General features: G+C 37.1%; 1 protein-coding gene across 3 annotated transcripts in view; it reads right to left on the bottom strand.

Annotated features, from left to right (window-relative positions):
* AMPH (amphiphysin) overlaps nucleotides 1-20,719 on the bottom strand; it is a 273,409-nt gene that overhangs the window by 139,772 nt on the left and 112,918 nt on the right. For all 3 annotated transcript variants that reach the window (XM_077119505.1, XM_077119509.1, XM_077119513.1), the window contains exon 2: nucleotides 20,290-20,370. In XM_077119505.1, coding sequence (XP_076975620.1) covers nucleotides 20,290-20,370 — 81 coding nt within the window. The remainder of the gene's footprint in view (nucleotides 1-20,289; nucleotides 20,371-20,719) is intronic.

The following is a 20,719-nucleotide window of genomic DNA, read 5'->3' as shown; positions in this document are numbered from 1 at the left end:
TGTTCTGTAGGCTCCAATTCTACTAGATAAGAGTTCAGGGTTAGTTCATGAACTAACTTCATGAACTTCGACCAGAACGGTTTTAATCAGAATGGCAAGACAATTCATCAAAGTTCTACATAACTGACTCCTGTTCTAAGTATCTCAACATGGTTTAAAATAAGAACTCTAGGTTTTCCTTGTCTTGCTGAGCCATTCCGAAATATAGTATGAAGGCAAACCGTCATAGCCTAGAGGTAAAAACAAACCACGGTGGATTTCCAAAATAGCAAAGTATAGTTGAAAGCTATTTCCAGGGAGAAGATGAGGAGTGTGAAGAGAAAACTGTAGTGACAAGCACTGTGAGACAACAGAAGACGAAGATGGCCCAGAGAAGAGACAAGTCAAGAGTCCACACAGGTCCTCATGGCATCCTCAATACCACCAAAAAAAGATAGAATTTCAGGAAGAAATAAGTTGGTCTTTGCCCTCCTGAATATCTTTTATGTGAAAGGTAGTGTGTTGGATTGCAATTATATAAAAAGGTGAAAAGACAGACACTTGGGAGATTCTCTTAGTGTCAAACCCATGCTGTGCCTACCAGGCCTATTACTGAGGGAAGATTATACAAACACCCTGCCTCATTAACATCAGGCTGGACATGATTTGGCCAATAAATGTGAGTGGAAATGATGTGTGCCACTTCTGGGGAGAAGTTTTAAGGGCTGTCTCATAGTCCCACCTTTTATGTTTCCTCTACCACAAGCTCCTTAATATTCCAGATGCAAATTGCTTCTGCTGCCTAGATCCCAGAATGAAGAGAACATGAAGTACAGCTTCAGTTCACATTTGCAACAGTGAGATATAATACTCAGTTGTTGAATGCCTCTGGAGTTTTGTTATGTCAGCATCACCTAGCCTAAACTGCCTGATACAATGGTTCACCATGAACAGTGGAAATTTCCAAAGGCAGAGATGGCTGAAACCTGACACCTCCCCCAAAAATGTTCAGTAGAATTAGGGACTAGAAAAAAGCAGTAAAGACATGTACAGAAGGATTTCAGAAAGCAAACCAAATTGGAAAGGTGAAGAAGAAAGTGCATGATTAACAAATGGAAGCCCAAGTGGTGGTCAAGTGACAGAAAGAAATGGAAGGACATTGAGAGAGGATAGCAAGGGCCCAAAGTCATTTGTCCCATCAGATGTCAGATAATTTAGAAAATAATGTCTGAAATAGTAGACATGTCACATATCATATATGTGGTTTTCCTGGATAGTTCTAAACCCAAACTAATCTAAAATCTACAACCCTATAATGTCATGAGGCATTTAATTCACTAAGGTCAAATTTCTCAAACTGGATAAAGGTGGGGCTTGGGAGCACTGAATGGTTTGTCTAGGGCAAATGGAAACAAACAAGAAACCTAAAACATCTCTCTGGAATGCCAATTTTATTAGAGATGGGGGGAAATGAATAGAAACCATTAGTTTATAACATTAAACCACTTTATTATGAAGTAGAATGCAAAACTGCAAATATTTCTAAGCTAAAACAAAACCTCCACAAGAATCCTGCTTTCTGTTGTGTGCTTCAGGATCTTGTTCTGCCATAATGGCTCTGCCGTGAAAAGTCTGAGAAGCACTGGCCTACAAGGCAAGGCTCGCTTCTCACCCAGAAGGATGCAGTCAGTGTCCCTTTGCTTCTTGTATAGAAAGCAGTACAAAGACAGCCACAATCACTGACAGTTTTAAATTACCAGGATTTTTCAGAGTATCTGGAAATAGAAAAAGAGTAGTATGGAAAGGCAGTCTTTCCCCAAATATTTAAGGAATAAAGCATGTCAAAGTCAGTCCAATTAAGTCATTGCTTTTTCTTTCAGGCCGGAAAAGAGAATACAATAATTCAGGTTCCGATCCATACATTGTATTCATCTTACCAAAGGGAAACAACAAACATTTGCTTAATGAAATAAGAATCCCAGAAAAGATTTCATAGAAATCAGAAGAGAAAAAAGTTCAATTTGTACAGCAATGGCTTAAATATCTGAGTTTGATTTAAGCAGATAAGTTGGATGCTAATTTAAATTCCTTTCTTCCCTTCCAATTATTAAAATTCTTATTTTTTTTTCTCATTGGTGTCAAGTTCTCAGTAATCATTCAGTAACCATATTGAATTTCATATAAAATTCTACTTGAGTCATAAAGGTAAAAGGCTCCACAGAGAAATTCTTTATTTCAAGTGAGTCTATTATAACAATGTTATCTAGATTCTGTACTAAAACTCCTCTTTGGAGCCAATAAGGATCCACCACCTACAAAATTTCTCATCCCAGAAAATAAGTATAATGATGTGGTTCTGGTGTTAATCAGGGTTGTTTATTTTCTCAACTGAATCATTTATCAGTGTCAGGAGTTGCTGCTTCTAAAACCTAGACAGTCCCCCAAGCCTTATTTTCTTCTCATGCAGCCTGAGGGAGTCAGCTTGCTTTCCTATTCTCTTTAAAGTTACCCCCATTGACTCCCTCCCTTAAGGTCTCACACACTCACTGGGCTGGGAATTGGTGGCAGTCTCCCAAGTTCTCTGCTTCCTAGCTGTCCTGGAAAACAAATCAAGGTCATTCTGGGACTCATTATGGAAATATAAAAATTTGACAGAAATGCAAGAAGTACACACAGTTTTAAAATCTTACAAGGTTTTGAAAACCACTGTTTCTAATCAAAAAGTCCTTTCATTCTCTTCCTGAGGGATAGCTCAAATCTGTTGCTTTCTTCCCTTAATCTTATGGGCACTGCTCATCACCTTTCTCCCCAAGGATTAGAGTGAAGTAAAAAATCAAATTAGTTAGAGAAAGAGTGCAACAGCTATATCACCATGGAATGTCTCAGATATCTTTATTACTCAATACAAGCATATCATATTCCATACCTAATTAAATGCATTTCTAAACTGTTTTTGCATCAGATTGGTCCTCAACCACATTAAATCCTTAATAGTTTGCATGATGGCTTGTTGTGGGATGGTTTAGATCGCTCTCAGGCCTAAGACTTATCAGCACCCTGGACAGCGTCAGGCACATACTCAGTTCTCCAAAAATTTAATCTACGTAGTAGCAAAGGAACAGCTATAAATCCTAGTAACATGAAAGTTTCCAACTGGTCTCTGGTAACATCATAAAGAGTCATGAGCATATTTTCTCTGAAGTGATCAACTGCCTGGTAAGAAAAGGTTCAGATTTTGACACAGAGCAAAGAATCTCAAAATTCTAGAGCTATGTAGCAGAAACTGCTTCTAGCTGTTGAACTTTAAAATAGGGCTGTATTAAGTTATGGTGAATGGCATTTAAAGATGAATGGGGAAAGTTATTTATTGTTTAGATACACTATATCATGAAGCATTAAATTCTACTAATATTAGTAAATACTACACCTAGGACTTCAGGAGCCAATAGAGAATTAGGATTCTGTTAGCTCATCTTTACCCCAGTTATTCCACTCAGAAGAAAGAAGCCATAGCTGACACATCGATGTGAGTGAATTGTAGACCAAATGCTTGGAAATAATTAACAGTTTCTATGGAACTAAACTCAGGGCAGACACCACTGCACCTTTTCACAACAAACCCAGGCAGGGGAGGGAGGAGTCACTGCAGCCCTGACTGTGCTTGTAACATCAAGCCCAGTTGATTGTAATAGTGATGCAATGCAGATCTAGCAAAATACTTGAAGGCAGTAGGTGCTTAACATCTATTAAACAAACATAGGCTTGTTAAATTAGCTTATTTCCCATTTTTACAATATGGGAACTATAGTAATGTTTATCTTTAGGGTTATCTTTTTTTATAAAAAGAAAGACAGGAGAAAGAAAACAACATACACATTTCAAAAACTCTTTTCACTAAACTGCCTCTGCAACTCAGCAACAGTGAGCTGAGCTTTAGATAAATGCTCGGGTGAAAGGTAACAGTATTTACAGATATATGGAACCTGGATCTGAAGAGATATGAAGTCATGACTTTAAAAAGGTAAGCCCTGTCATCTCATCTGTGATCACAGGCCTATAGAAGTTCCCACAGTTAGACGGTTATTTTTCACCTTCACTGAAATTTCTCTCTTGAAAATGGCTGAAGAAAACAGTTAAAATTGTCTTAATTTCCCAGAGTTCAGACAATTTAACTCAATCTTGCAAGCTGTATTAATATATTTGCTCAGCATTTTTGAAGCTTAAAAGAAAGTTACATTATCTAGGAGATGAGACTTAATGAGGCCATAATCAGCACCTTGATTAACAGCTGACTAATAAGACATGATATCTTTAATGATATTATGATCTACTTATGATCAAAGACAACGCTAGGCTGCTGAATATTGAAGGCACTTTTGGTCTGCTAAGAAATACGGCTCTCCCTATGACAAGTTCAGAGGTTGTTAAATTGGAAAACAAGTGTTTCCAAGGTAGAAGCAGCAGGATCCCCGAAATTTACATTTTTGTTTCATTGCTTTGGCTTTGTAACATGCTCTTTCCTAGCACTGATTTCATAGAAAAATTTCCCTTCTTTATATCTTTGTATATTAAATCAGGAGTTATAAGATGATGAGGAAATAGCTGCAGAGGTTTGAAGTCACATTCATAGGCTGATGGGGTGGGGGTGCATGGAAGACAGAGAGACAAAGACATCAGGTCAGTTTCCACAATTTTATCCAGGATTCATGACCTGATTTCCAACTATCCATGTTATGAACTCCAAGAACACCAATGGTCTGGAAACCAAACCAAGCACACTTTCTACCTTTCAACAAAACAAAATTAGAAAGCTAGCTAACAATTATATGCACATCTTCTGCATTTATTTCCCTTACACCAATGAACATGAGTATATACAGATCTCAATTCTTGGCTTCTGGAAAAGCAAACACATTGTATGTGCAAGGGGACAGGACAGCTTGCTTAGAACTATTAACTCACATAGAGCATACAGGCCAGACAGTTTGATGATACATATTAATGCCTTTAGGAAACTGAGTTTATGGCCCTTGAAAAGCCATTCCATTTTTTCTTTTCCTATATGTATATATATATGTATGTGAAGAGACTAGACTTGTAAGGTGAATTAGGGCCATTATTTAAATAGGTTTTCAACCTTTACCTTGATACCTAAAGCAACAGCATTAAATCTAGGGGAGGAAAAAGAACTGACTCAGAAGGCAAGGGAACATCAATGGAAATCCCACCCTACCACTCTTCTGTGGCTAACTGCTCAGTGTCTTCCTCCATGTGTATGGATGCCTGCCAGCTCTATCTACAGCATTCTATTAGGACCAAGTTGCACAGGATATAAAGGCACGAGAAAAACAACTGTGATGTCAAGGTATGGAGATGCTATTCATAAGAGGGGAGAAAGTGCCCTTTCTTTTTTTACCTCCAGTTATAACATCCAGAGTGTATCAAAACTGGTGCTTATGACATGCTCAATGCAAGCCTTTCATACAGCAACATAAACCCAAACTTTCCCACCGATTAAGAGCTCACTTACACTAGGCCTGAGTGTCATAACTCTGTCAACTCATGATCCTAACAATAAAACTATAAGATCAACCTAATTTTACATATGAGAAAATTGAAGCACCAAGGCTGAGAAACTTGCCCGAAGTCACACATCTATTTGTAAGAAAGCCAGTGGTTGAGTCTCCTCAGGAGCCCACAGGTTTAACCACTGCACTCCATCCCATCCGTCCCCACAGGGAAGAGAGCTCTGGATACAGGCAGATGCCACAGATGATGCTGGCCCACATGAGCCAACCATTGATCAATGACAATTTAATTCCATTCTCTTATGATATAGTCTGAATCTGTAAATAAATACGCCAATTATTCACTCATTTTTCTCAAAAACATGATCACACAGAGCTTTTTCATATGAATTATAGAGTATAGACTTAACATAGAGTGGTTAAGTTTCTCTGGTTTTAAAATCCCAGCTCTGCCATTTCTAACTGTGCAAACTTGGGCAGGTTACCTAACTTCTCTAGGCCTCTGATTCTTCCTATGTAAAGTGAGGATGATAATGATACTCACTCGTGGAACTACCATGAAGGTTGAGAGTGATAGATTCTGTAAATTATCACAGTACTTGGCAACACAGCGGCCTCTCAGTAAATGCTGGATGTGAGTATTCTATCGAGTACGTTTTACCTGATGAACTGTGCAAATAGAGGTGTCTTAGAAATGCTTGATTGAACCAAGTTCTGCTAAGTGTCATACTGAAAAGTAACACCTTCATGAGAACTATACAGAACTTACCTGAAACAAACTACTTGGGAATTCAGAATGCTTTCTTGATTTTTTTTTATTTGTACTTCTAAATCTCAAATACATAGTTCTGCTTTCCAAAAAGCTTTTTAATTGCTTTAAATTTTTCAGTACCAGAGAATCTCATAGTCCATAGGAATAAATTATATGGATGTGTAAGAAAGACTTAACAATACTTAAAAGAAAAAGAAAAACGTGATAAATTACTGCATAAGGAAATAAGGAAGCATGAATACCAATGGCCAAGAGAATAATCGAGTCCATTCCTCAAATAAATTTCTGTGATAAATGCTCAGTTTTCACAGCTGTAAAGTATAATTGTAATTATGAATTGCTGTGACCAGCAAGTAAGACAGTATAAAAAACACTATGTACACCAAAGCACTACCTGTAGGAACTCTTAAATAATGATGCTTTATCACTGCTTTTGTCTAACCTAATGGAGTGAGGCTTGGAAATTTGTCAACTTTAAAGGTCCATGAAAGATTCCAATAATCATCCAGATTTGAGGACATACTCAAATAGATGTGGCACGAAGGAACCCATTATCTTTACTATATCAGTTTGGATAATTTCAGACTTTCATAAAAGTTATCAATACTATAAGATGATTCTCTAGTGACCAAATTCCAATGTGTGATCTGATTCAGAAGTCTAGACCCAGGAACCAGTATTTTTAAAAGGCCTCCAGGTGATCTTAACGAATTTTGGGGAACTTCTACCAGACTTTTCCACTCTGTGTATCATTTGTTAACTGAAACTGAGTGTGCTGGTAGAAATTCTAGTTTGTAGCTCTATATGAGATTGCCAAAAAAGACACTTAAAATATATCTGGCTCCAGATTTCAGGCAATCACCATATGATAGGCCTTTTAACATATCTCCTTCATTTATATTGCTTCTGCAATGGCATAGCCAGTCATGGGATTACAAGGATCACTATAGGAGGGAATCACAGTCATTAAGAACCAATAATACTGACGCAAATCCTAAAATAAAGTGTTGCTCTTCTATGTGGGTCTTCACAACCATTTCTCCATAGACTTGGATGAGAGATATGCCTAATTCCTTGAATCCTGTTATTAAAAACAGTGGAGCTTTGGGAGATCCACTAAAATCTAAAGATCATTTAGAGAGGAAAATCATTTAGATAATGAGTTTACTTCACAAAGGGAAGTGGAAGATTTATGGAATTGGTCTCCAAACCAGTGCTTAGAAACAGGATACTAAACCCTCTCCAGCTGGCATAGTTAATTAGCGCAGCCAAGAAGAAACACAATTAAAGAAAGGAAAAAGACCAGGATGATGAAAGGAAACCTTCCGGGTAATAACAGAGGTTCCTCTAGGTGTGATTTCTTAAAGTGGAAACAAGCACTATAGGAAATGGCACAAACCATGATGCCTGTAACAACTGTAGTTTGATGGATCAAATTTTATTTGGGTTTCAACTAAAGCTTTTGATTTATATAGGCCAGAACTAAAGATATATTCTTGTAGATGTAACAAAACAAGTAAGAGTACAAAGGTAAAAGAATGGACAGGTTCTCCTATCAACATAAATTTTGGGGCTTTTTCCTCTCATCTGGAACCTGAGCAGCGACTCTCTAATTGTCATATAAAGTAGGCAGACTCAATTTACTCTTTGAGAGCTCTTGAGCAAAGAGAGGAGGTTTAAGATAAGTGTGGGAAAAGAGAGAGAGACACTATGGAACTGCAGGAACATTTGAAGAGTGGGGGCCCATGACACCTACAGGTTTCCAGTACCTGCTTCTATCCCACAGAAATCAATCATCATATTGATAATCATGGTGTGTTACACTCATCAAATAAGGACTTCTAACTAAGATTGCATAAGCCAAACACAACTCTTCCATAAGTACAATATTACAAAAGAGAATGACAGCGGTGCAACGGTGGCTCAGTGGCAAGAATTCTCATCTGCCCAGCCAGAGACCTGGATCTGATTCCTGGAGCCTGCCTGTGCAAAAAATAAATAAATAAGTGTGCAAAATGAGAATGACAAAACCTTAATTAACTAAGGGCTTAATGGCCAAATTATATCCCTTCTATTTGCCATGAAGTGAATATAACTATACATAAATCAGTTAAACTGAGAATCATAGAGCCAATCTTATAACCATTTAATGAATATTTAGTAGTCCTGATAAGCAGCTATAAAGGGTGAGGGCCTTTGCAGTAACAATCAGCAGACACCCACCGAGCCTGGGGAGTGTGGCTGCAAACAGGAATGTAGGAAGGTGTGAAAATCATGTTTGCTAAAAATACCAATTGGGATGAAAGTATTCTCACGCACTAATGTTAAGTGATAAATGTAGGATACCAAAATGATCAAAATGATGGAAGTACAGCAACATCATCTAAAGAATCTGTGTCTTTTTTCTATTGTTTGAATTGCTTCAAAAGAAAGAACATTCTTGTACATTAGATGACAGGCTTCACAAAAGCAGGAACTATGTGTGACATGTTTATCACCCTGCCTCATATAATGCCTTGCACTTAGTAGGCACTTAATAATTATATAATGACTCAGTCAAGCAATGCATTTGATAGACCTTATCCATGGAGAAGTTATGCTGTTACCTCAGATGAAATGTCCTACTCCTAACTTAAGTTCATTCCTCTAGTTGGGCATGGATCCTACTCCCCTGCCATCTCAGGGACATGGAACAGTTGTTCTCCCCTCTCTCTGATGAATCATCAGATTTTTATTTCGCCGAGAGATGAATCCCATTGGTGTCCAGATGTTTTTGCCTTTAAGAAAGTGTTCTTTTGACCCTAATTCCTCCCTCAGCCTCAGTCTAAATTTATTTGGTCCCTTTGAAGCAAAACTTGAAACTTGTTGTCTCTACCTCTTGATCCCTCTTAACTTGTTCTACTGATTCTCTACTCATTTGCTTTATTCCACAGCTCTAATCATTTCCTAACAGGTAATATAATCTACATATTTATTGTGTTTCATTTATTGTCCCCCTTTCTATTCTGAAATACAAGTTCCACAGTGGCAGTGACCTCTGTCTGTTTTATATACTGGAGTTTCCCAAAGGCCTAGATCTGTTCCTGGCAACATAAAAATGACTCAAGAAATGTATGGAAAAATAGATGTCTAAAAAGTTATTCATTATTGTCCTAAACCTCCACATGATATAATCTACCAAATAACCCAAAACTTTCTTGAAAGTTGATACTAAATGAAAACACTTTAGCTGTTGGAAATTATGCCTGCACTAAGATGGCTTTTAACATTACAGAACTGAGACAGAAACTTATAACTTAGAACCAAAAGAGTATCTCTAAGAATACTTTTATTCCAGACCCACAGATATGTACCACTTCTCTTACAGAATACTGTGAGATGACTGAGATAAAACTTTAATGGAAATCCAGTATAAAATGAGGCAACAACACCCATAATTCTTTCTCAGAAGAAGTATACTGATATCAATTAAATATATCAATGTTCTATGCTTAAAAAAAAACAGCCTACCTGAAAAGAGTGAGATTCCTCCAAAACGCAAGACAAAATAAATGTACAACTTGGAGAATTTAAATGGGATTCAAAGAGAAGAAAAACAACTCTGCACAAATAAAACTACTATATTAAGTTAGTAAAAGTATATAAAGCTCTTAGAAGACTGAAAAATTGTGAGTAACAGCAGGTATTTAAGGAAGTGAATGGAACTAGGGCAGCTGAAGAAGCCAGGAAAAGGCCAGGGCCTTTCCCTAGTCTAGATAAACCCACTTAGAATCAAGCCCAGGCCATGTCTGAAATTCTCCAGGGAACATGTTGCCTCCAAAATTAGGATGAAAGATGTTAAATGAAAAATTGGAGCTAGAAATAATTCCTGTTCTCTTGAGCAGGGAACTGAATAAAGACAAAAACCAGCCAGGTAGAATTTGCTCTCAGTTACACACATTTTTTCTTTTTCTTTTTTTTTTTTTGCATGGGCAGGCACTGGGAATCAAACCCAGGAAAGAACTCTGCCTGCTGAGCCACTGTGCCCCACCCTTATACACATATTTTTAAGACAGTAACTTAAAGAGGCTTCTCCAGACTAAGGGTCAGATATTTCTAGGTTAAAGAGCATGTGCAGACCCTGACATATTTTTAAGGAATGGCAAAAGTTATTGATAGAAAGGATTTTGAATAAGTGGCAGTAAAGTACATCACATACCTTCACACATGCCTTTTGGCTCTATTACACTTAAGAGAAAAGTAACATGTTATCACATACCCCTTTTTTCATGCTTATCTCTTAATCTACAGATTATTCATTTCTGTGGGAAATATTTTATATCAGGTCACAATTTCAGAAGAAGCTTTCTCCTACATATTCTTGGCAGAAATGTCACCAGAACTGTGTCCTCCTAGAATGCTGTGTCCGTTTAAGAGGCTGGTGTGTCTCCATCATCCAGCATCTAAACATTTTCCTTTCCCTCTGTTCTAGTTTGCTAGCTGCCGGAATGCAACACACCAGAGATGGATTGGCTTTTAATAAAGGGGGATTTGTTAGTTCTTCAGAGGAAAGGCAGCTAACTTTCAACTGAGGTTCTTTCTTATGTGGGAAGGCACAGGATGGTCTCTGCTGGCCTTCTCTCCAGGCCTCTGGGTTCCAACAACTTTCCCTGGGGTGATTCCTTTCTGCATCTCCAAAGGCCTGGGCTGAACTGTGAGTGCTGAGATGAGGTATGCTGAGCTATTTGAGCTGTGCTACGTGGAGCTCTCTCATTTAAGGACCAGCCAATTAAATCAAACATCATTCATTGCAGCAGGCACAGCTCCTAGCTGACCACAGATGTAATGAGCAACAGATGAGGTTCACATACCATAGGCTCATGGCCACAGCAACAGAACTAGGTACTTCACCTGGCCAAGTTGACAATTGACTCTTACTACGATGCCCTCCATTTAACAGCTTTGTCCATTACATAACTCATTCAAATATAAGCCTGATATCATTTAAGTTCCTTTTCACATGTTCTGCTGAAATAAGTCTACCAATGGGCAATAAACAGAACATAAAACCAACCAGCCACTTAAACCTCCACTTAACATACTATTGACTGAATGTCATGTCACCACATTTCAAATATTTTGGCCAGTGCAATCATAAAGAGCCTTGATATGCCGGGATTAAAATCTAAATATCTTATTTTCCACTCTCTCCCATTCCTATACAAACGATGGCATTTCTCAAAATATATGACGTCTATTCCAGATAAACATTTTAAAATAGACAAGAGGAGAAAAGGCTCCATAAATAATAAGCCAGACTTGCCCTGGCAGAAATGGGTCCTCCTCCCGTGATGAGAATTGTGTGTGATTTCCCCTCAAATACTGCCACCATTAAATAGGGGTAATTAGAGCCAATTCTACCATCCTCTGGAATTTCATTCACTACTACACCTCTCATTAGAAATTCCTAAAATGTTTGGGGGAACATTGGTTAAAACGAGCTGCTTAGTATCACTGAGGCCATTCATGAGGTAAGAAAAAGACAACCTCTCAAGCAGAAATCTTGCACTTCCAACATCCAAGAGTCACATTTTAATTCTTTAAGAGGAAAATGCAGCTTTGCAACTCTGTCATGTCAAAAATGTTGTAGCATTGGAACCAGACATTCTATAAACTTTGGGTATTGATTTTTCCCACTCAGCATAATTCCCTGGAGAGTCAACCAGGTTGTTGTGTGCATCGATGGTTAGTTATGTTTTTTGTTGAGTATCATTCCATGGTATGCATGGAACATGGTATGTTTAACTGTTCATCTATTGAAGGGCAACTATCAAGTTGCATGTTTAATTTTTAAAGAAAAATACCAACTGTTTTCCATAGTGTCTATACTATTTTATACAATGTATGAGTGATCCAGTTTCTCTGCATCCTTGCCAGAATCTGTGTTGTAACTATTTTCTTCAGTCGGTCTGGTAGGTGTGGAGTGATATCTTATTGCGGTTTTAATTTCTATTTCTCTAATGGCTAAATATATTGAACATCTTTTCATGCACTTATGTGCCATCTGTACATCCTCTTCAATAAAATATCTATTCTCATGTCTTTGCCCATTTTCTAATTGTACTGTTCGGTTTTTTTATTATTGAGTTTTGAAATTTTTTATCTATACTTGTTCTTTCTCGGATATGCGGTTTGCAAATATTTTCTCCCAGTTCACAGTTTATCTTTTCATCCTCTTAACAGGTCTTCCAGAGAACACAAGTTTTTAATTTTGATAAAGGCCAATGTATCAAAATTTCATTTTATGGATCATGCTTTTGGTATCAAGTCTAAGAACTCTTTGCCTAAACTCTATCTTCTCTTACGTTTTCCTCTAAAAGTTTTATAGATTTATAGATTATGGACATTTAAGTCCATAATACATATTGAGCTAATTTTTGTATAAAGGTGAGGAGGTTTCAGCCTAGGTTCTTTTCTTTGACTATGGATGTCCAATTGCTCCAGAACCATTTGTTAAAAAGGCTCTTTCCCCCTACTGAATTGCTTGTGCGCTTTAGTGAAAACTCAGTCGAACATATTTGTGTGGGTCTATTCCTGAGTTCTCAATTCTGTTCCACTGTCCATTTATCTATCCCTCCATCCATACTATACAGTTCTGATTACTGAAGCCATATAGTAGGCCTTAATATTGAATAGAGTGAGTCCTCACGCTTTATTCTTTGTCGTTGCTTTATTATTGTAATGTCTGTGCACTTCATATAAATTTTAGAATAAGCTTGTCTATAGCTACAAAAAAAATGCTGTAGGAATTTCAGGAAATTGCATTAAACCTATAGATCAAGTTGAGGAGAACTGACACCTTTACTTATGTCTTCAGATCCATGAATACAGTATGTCTTTTCATTTATTTAGGTTTTCTTTGATTTCTTTCATTAGCATTTTGTAATTTTCAGCATACAGTTTCTGTACATTTTAGTAAGTATGTATATAAGTATTTCATTTTCTTTAGAGTGACTATAAAGCCTACTGTGTTATTAACTTCAGTTTTCACGTTACCTGTTAATACATAGAAACATCATTTATTTTTGTGTGTTGACCTTGTAGCCCCAAACATAGCCGAATTCTCTTTTTAGATCTAGCATTTTTTGTTAATTCCTTGGGGTTTTTCATATAGAAAATAACATCAGCTGAAAATAGGACGGCTTCACTTCTTCCTTTCTGATAGGTATGCCTTTTCTTTCTTATTGTGCTCGACTGAACTTCTAGGTCTGTGATGAACAGCAGTGGGGAAAGCAGACATCCCTTGCCTTGCTCTGGATCGTAAGGGAAAAGTATTCAATCTTTCACCATTAAGGATGAGGCTTTCTGCAGATGCTCTTTAACAAGTTGAAGTAATTTCCCTCCATTCCTAACTTACTGAGCATTTTTATGATGAATTAATATTGGCTTTTGTGTACTTTCTCTACACCAGTTAATATGATCACATAATTTTATTCTTCAGCCTATTAACATGGTGGCTTACACTGATTTTTGAATGGTAGAACAGGCTTGCATACTGGGAATAAATCCTATTTGGTCACAGAATATAATTCTTTTGATATAGTGTTAGATTAGGTATATTAATTTTGTTGAGGATATTTGCATCCAACTTCATAAGAAATGTTGGTCTGTAGTTTCTTTTTTCATACAGACTTTTCTTTTGGCATTAGGATAAAACTGGCCTCATTAAATGAGTTGGGAAGCATTTCTTTCTCCTTAATTTTTTCAAATAAATGGTCTAAAATCTGGATTCATTCTTCTTTACATGTTTGGTTGAATCCTCCAGTGAAACCATCTGTCCCTGGAGGTTTCTTTTTCAGAGATTTTATATTATAAATTCAATTTATTTAATGGTTATAGCACTTTTCTGATTGTTTATTTCATCTTGATTTGAGTATTTTTAGTTCTTGAAGAACTGTAACAATGTGGCTGTAAAATTTAAAGTATCAAGTTGTTTGGATTAGTCCTTTATTATCCTTTTAATAGCTGCACGAGGAACAGTGATGTCCTTGGTTGCATTTCTGATATTGGTGATTTGTGTCTTTTACCTTTTACTTGTATTGGTCTTGCTAGAGGTTTATCAATTATATAGATTTTTCCAAGAACCAGGTTTTTATTCAGTTATTTTTTTCTATTCTTCCTTATTTTCAATTGCATTGACTTCTATTCTTTATTATTTTCTTCCTTCTACTTGCTTTGAGTTTATTTTGCCTTTCTTGAAGTAAGAACTTAGATTATTGACTTGAGACCTTCTGTTCATTTAATATAAGTATTTAATGATATAAACTTCCCTTTCAGCATTACTTTAGCTTCACTGATAGGGGATATTTTAATTTTGGAGGCCTTAAATTTGCTGTATGTATTCAATCCCCAAATCGTTACTCTTCATTATTTTTCAGGATTCTATAGCCAGAGTTCTAAAACTTTCCATACTCTTCCCTATTAAACTATATTACTTGAAGATAATCGTATTAAACTCATTCTCATGAAAGTGTGAACAACATATATTTAATCTCTCCCAAGGGTATTTTTATTTTAACGAAATGACACTGAGAAGAAGGAGCAGTCTCACTTAGCCCCAAACCATGCCTGTGAAAGAGAATATCCTTTCTGGAGAAAAGCAAGTCAGATAATTCAGAACATGGCCACTAAATTTTTATCTAGATCTTGTCATATAGACACTAACCATAGAAACCATACTGGTTTCAAAATTTTAAGAACTCATAGATAACAGAGTGCAGTGGCCCACAGATATTGTATCTGGACCAGCATCATTGGCATCACCTGGGAACTTTTTGGAACTACAAATTCTGGTGCCTTACCAAAGACCTATTGAATCAGAACCTCTGCAAGTAGATTCCAGAAACCTGTGTGTCACCAAGCCCTTCTGGTGATTCTGAGGCAGCCAAGTTTGAAATACAATGCTCTATGGTGAGCACAAAACACATGACCTGAGGGTCTTACTCAAAAATCCAGAGAGCCTGGTCCCCCAGTAGGGAACACGGTAGGCTGACTGAAGTTCTGCACTCTCTGGGGTAAGACATGCCCATGGAGAACTTGACCATTATTCAAAATAGACCCAATGGACCCACATTTTATCAAGGTATTGGTATCTCAGAAGAAGATCACTATTAATATTTAAGGAAACATGGCTACATTAGCACATGCACATCATGGCTATCTGTGCTAAAAACCTACTTTCTAAGGTATCTGCTAGGCTTATCTGGGCAGACAAATTACAAAATTTTTAGAATGTAAATATGATATACCATAAATAAATATTTTATTCACATTTTAACACACTATGGCAGAACATTTTGTATTTACATTCTTCTGAAAACTTCTATTTTGGCTGCACAATGTTGGGGTCTCTCACCTTTCTCACCTGATTTGAGAGAGTACTACATGTCCTCACATGTGTACCTAATAAATTTTCTACTTGCTTACTCTTAAAAAAAAATATTCTACTTTTTATTTTTATTTATATATTCTAGGTTTGAAAAAATATGTTGTGAAACTACTTACAAAAATGCAAAAAACATCTCTTCCATCCCAGAAGAATATATTCTAGGCATGTGTTCAAAATTATAATTTCTGCCACTAGCTCAGCTTCAAGTTGAGCAAATATTTACTAAGTTATGTGCAAAGCACTAAATGCTGTGGAGGCTAAAAGATAAGAGCCGCCAAAGAGCATACCCCTAGTGTAGGAAGACATGTCATTTTCATTTTCAGTAATAACTGAGGTTATTGGCTCTGAATGCTCACTGTCAGAGAAGATTTCAAGGTCCAAGTATTCCTTTGCTTCTTAATTTTTATCCCACCAAAGTTGGTCTATTGTTGGTAGGGGGCAAGGAGAGAAGCAACAGAAACCCTGCTATAGTATTTAAAGAGGGAATGGAAAGCTGTAGAAATACGAGAGGGGGATTAGAAGTTCCTTTTCCCTTTATTTGAAGTATTGTTCTTAGGCGGTACCTGGATTAGGGGACTCAGATCTGCGCTCGCTGAAATGTGATCAAATACTTGGTTATCTGTGCCCAACCAGCCTCAGAGTAATTTTGTTTCTGTAATTAGCACCTTTGCAATGGGTATGCCACCTTAGTGGCTGAGTTTCTTAGCAGGAAGGATGAGAGATGCTGAGGACCTTCCACTTCAGAGTCCTTTCTTCTGATCATGGATGGACTCATTGGCGCATTGAAATTAACTGATGTTCACACCAGTCAGTTTTGCTATTTGTTAGCAGCTCTAGTAAGAGGAAAAATACAAAGGGAAAAATAAACCTCTGGGGAGGAAATATTGAAGTCAGATTTCACTCTTCCTGCTAGATTTCTACAGTCTCTGCTCTCCTTACCACTCACCATCATGAAAAAGTATCAGTTCTCTGTACTCTATTCACTCTATTTCCTTTTACTCTATCCCCGTTTACCCCATACTCCCTTGTCCTAACTGAGAGTTTATGAACACTGGGCCACAGAAAAACACAGTATTGGGAGTCCAAAGAACAACTGAGAGAGTTAACTGCAGACTCTTCCTCCACACTCCCAGTCTAACACAAACCACCCTTTATGAACAGAGGTTTGGGGTCAGAATAAAAATTTGAGGTTAGAATAAAATAAAGCTGAGCTTCAAGTAAGAGTCCAAATACAGACCCTTTTACCATTGTTTCTAATATGAATAACAGGTTATTTATCAATAACTATGAGGGCCCTTATGATTTTTTTTTTTTTTTTTTTGGCATGGGCAGGCACCAGGAATCGAACCCAGGTCTCAGGCATGGCAGATGAGAATTTTGCCACTGAGCCACTGTCACATTGACCTCCTTATAATTTTATTAAAGGAAATTTAAAAATAAGATCATCAAGGTCAAAAAAATGTTTGAATAATTTCTAGAACATTCTAGAGTATGGCCAGATAACTACAATGTAATGCACAAATCCAAACATAGTTCATCTTACCTTGTCAGGAATATTTTTTTGGATTTGAAAAAAATCAATCACATAACAAACATGAAATCTATATTTCCTAGGTCAGGTAATGCACTCTGCCTTCAGAGCAATGGCTTACCAATACATTAATACTAAAAATAATAGGCCTTGTAGAAGTAACCACAATCTTGGTAGATCCTTGTCCTAGGTTTTTATGGGACATATTTTCCCTTACAGTCCATTAATCAACTCATCCTTGAACTATACATCTCAGCCTTTAATATGTTTCTATGGAAAATTAATCAATCTCTCAGCTCCCCTTCCCATCAACTTCCTTCCCTCCCAATTCTTTCCCTCTAACAGACATAAAGGCCCTCCCTTCTCACTCCAATATAGGGACTACCAACTAACTCTCTAATTTAAAAAACAATACCAAAATGGAGAAGAGGAAATGCAAGATGTTCCAGACCCAAAAATATTTTCAAAGTGAACCAGAGATCAGGAGACTCTGAGAGAAGAAGCATTTCCTAAATTTCCAGTCTATTTGTTTCATTCATAAAATAGAATTGCTTATTTAAATCCCTTCAAATTTTGAAGTTTTCCCAGATTGTGAAGTCTTATAATACTCTTGAGAAAACCAATTTGTTGGTCTTCAAGAATAACAGTCAACTATTTGCACCCTAACATTTGAAAAATCAATATAGCAGCAAAGATTGATAGTGGAGCAACATTATAAAGTCACCCCATGCTATGTCTCTTGGTGCAAAAGTCACTAAACCGAAGTAGTCAGTGATTCAATCAATTGCTTTTTCCTCTGATCCTTTAGACAAAACTAACAAACAAAAACAATTGCAGCTGGTTCAGCCAACAAATCCCAAAAAACAGCAACAAAATTGGAAAAAGTTCATCCAAGTCATGAATGCATTTCTGAACTTGAGGCCTCCAAGGTCAGTCTTTTGTGCTACCAACATCAAAATGCCATTAAAAAGTGTTAGAGAAAAAAATACACGAGCAAAAAACTAATTAGATCCACAGGGATACGCCAGACATGAAAACCATGTTTTAAAAGATAGTGTAAATCTCAAGCAGGGAAATTTGTAAGCAAGTCTGACCTCTTCTGTCTGAATCCGACCCCTTAAAGAAGACATTTGGGATCACCTTGTGTTCTAGTTTGCTAGCTGCTGGAATGCAACACACGAGACACAGATTGGCTTTTAATCAAAGGGGATTTATTAGTTCTCCAAGGGAAAGGCATCTAACTTCCAACTGAGGTTCTTTCTTACGTGGGAAGGCACAGGGTGATCTCTGCTGGCCTTCTCTCCAGGCCTCTGGGTTCCAACAACTTTCCCCAGGGTGATTTCTTTCTGCATCTCCAAAGACCTGGGCTGAGCTGTGAGTGCTGAGATGAGGTATGCTGAGCTGCCTGGGCTGTGCTACGTTACGCTCTCTCATTTAAGCACCAGCCAATTAAGTCAAACATCATTCATTACAGTAGGCATGCCTCCTAGCCAACTGCAGATGTAATGAGCAACAGATGAGGTTCACATACCATTGGCTCATGTCCACAGCAACAGAACTAGGCACCTTCACCTGGCCAAGTTGATAAGTGAATCTAACTACCATACCTTGCAAAGTAACAGGACATTCATTAGCAGAATTTCCTGCGGAAAATTCCTACAATCGCTATGCGCTTTCCTAAGTGCATGAATAGATGTATGAGAACTCACCAAACAAGAACACAAGGCAAGTATAACTTGTTCTGGAGTCTTGCGAACTACTCATTCTGTGTACCTAGACCTAACATTTCTTTAGGAATTGCCTTTTCTACCTTTATTAACCCAAAGTTCTCTATAAACTCAGTTATCTGGATAAGTTCAATATCTATCTGTGTTGCCATTTTCTCCTCAATTGCCACTCTTTCCTCATTTTCAGATAGAAAAGACTGCAAATAAACTGGTACGTATCTGCACATGTCAACCCTCAGTCTTAGGATGAAATCGTAGACCATGAGAAATGTGTTTTGATGGAGACTGGTCTACATAACTATCTACCAGCTGGATTTGGCAAGGAAAAGAAAGAGCATGTCTCCAATGAGAGAAAAAAATTGGAACCCTGATAACACATATAGGGTAGAAAGAAACTTCTAAGATCAGGGTTCTGCAAACAGGAGCAAAGAGAATAAAATAAACCCCAGGCTTTCCAGTAATGGTTTTATCCTTGAAGCCACAATTTTATCTTTGTGCACTGGAAGTTCCAATGAAAGCAGAAAAACAAATGTGTCCTTACTTTGTCTCCATATCCAAACCCCATTTCCCCACCTTTGCTTCTAAAAACATATTATTCTGGTATGATCTCTAAAAACATATTATTCTGGCAGTTACTCAAGCCAAATAAGTAATTTAAAATTTAGTTAGATTTTTTTTTCATCCACGTGTCTGTTAAATACTTAGCAACCCAGTAAAAGAACAAACAATGCAGTTTCTCAGCTTTTTTTTTATCATCATCCCCTTAAGGATCCTTTTTAGATAATTTTTCCTAATCACCCCTGTTCAATGCAATTTTAATAAAAGTAGTCTTTATACTTCCCATCTGTTTATGTATCTACTAAGTGCTTTATTTCTAAAAAGAATAATATTTTTTCACCAACCCTCAAGAAACAATTTTTTACCCCTCTCAGGAGCATATAGAACCCCTACTGAGAATGCATGATCTTGAGGCATGCAACAATTGAAATAACTTTGACAGAAGTATTTAACTACTGCTTCTCTAAGACTTACTGGAAGATAAATAACCAAAAACTTTGTTTTTCCTTTAAATCAGTCTGTTCTGAAGAGGTTCAGAGTAGCAAAGAATTCTTCAATCTCTTGAGATTTTAAAATACAAATCCTCTTCCTGCATTGCCTGATATCTCTTCCTTCACCTTACCCAAGAAACTCCATAGAATTACCAAATGTTATCCTCAGGTTAATGTCAGCCCCATCTTTCTTTAACATTAATGCATTTTAATTATACATAAACACAAACACAGTTCATCCATTTTCCACTCCAGAAACTATACAAACATACTTACTTCTTGCCGTTTGAAGTTCTGGACGTATTCTTCAAACTGTTCATCTTTTGTCTCATCAGCTTTTCCAAGCTTCTGAAGTACCTAGTTTGCAAATAAAACAAAATGATTTTAATTAATAATATCTTCAAAATAAGATGTACCTTGTTAATTAGTAGGTGGAGCAAGGCTGATGTTTCCTCTTCTGGGGAGACTGTACTCTTAGCACAGCTAGTTTTTCCACTCTGAAGACATCTTGGTTTGATGGCTTTTGGAGTTGGAAAGACCTGGAACTTAATCAAAATTCTACCACTTACAGGACATATGATGTTGAGCCAGTACTCTGCTACAATGCATTTATTTACACATATACCAGTGACCTCCAGGATGCTGTAGATGACTTAAAGACACAAATTGTGTCTTATTTGTCTGGTTTGTCCAAACCATTCAGCAC

This window comes from Tamandua tetradactyla, chromosome 1, assembly GCF_023851605.1.
Source record: "Tamandua tetradactyla isolate mTamTet1 chromosome 1, mTamTet1.pri, whole genome shotgun sequence".
NCBI classification, from domain to species: Eukaryota; Metazoa; Chordata; class Mammalia; order Pilosa; family Myrmecophagidae; genus Tamandua; species Tamandua tetradactyla.
This window is presented reverse-complemented; position numbering and strand designations above follow the sequence as displayed.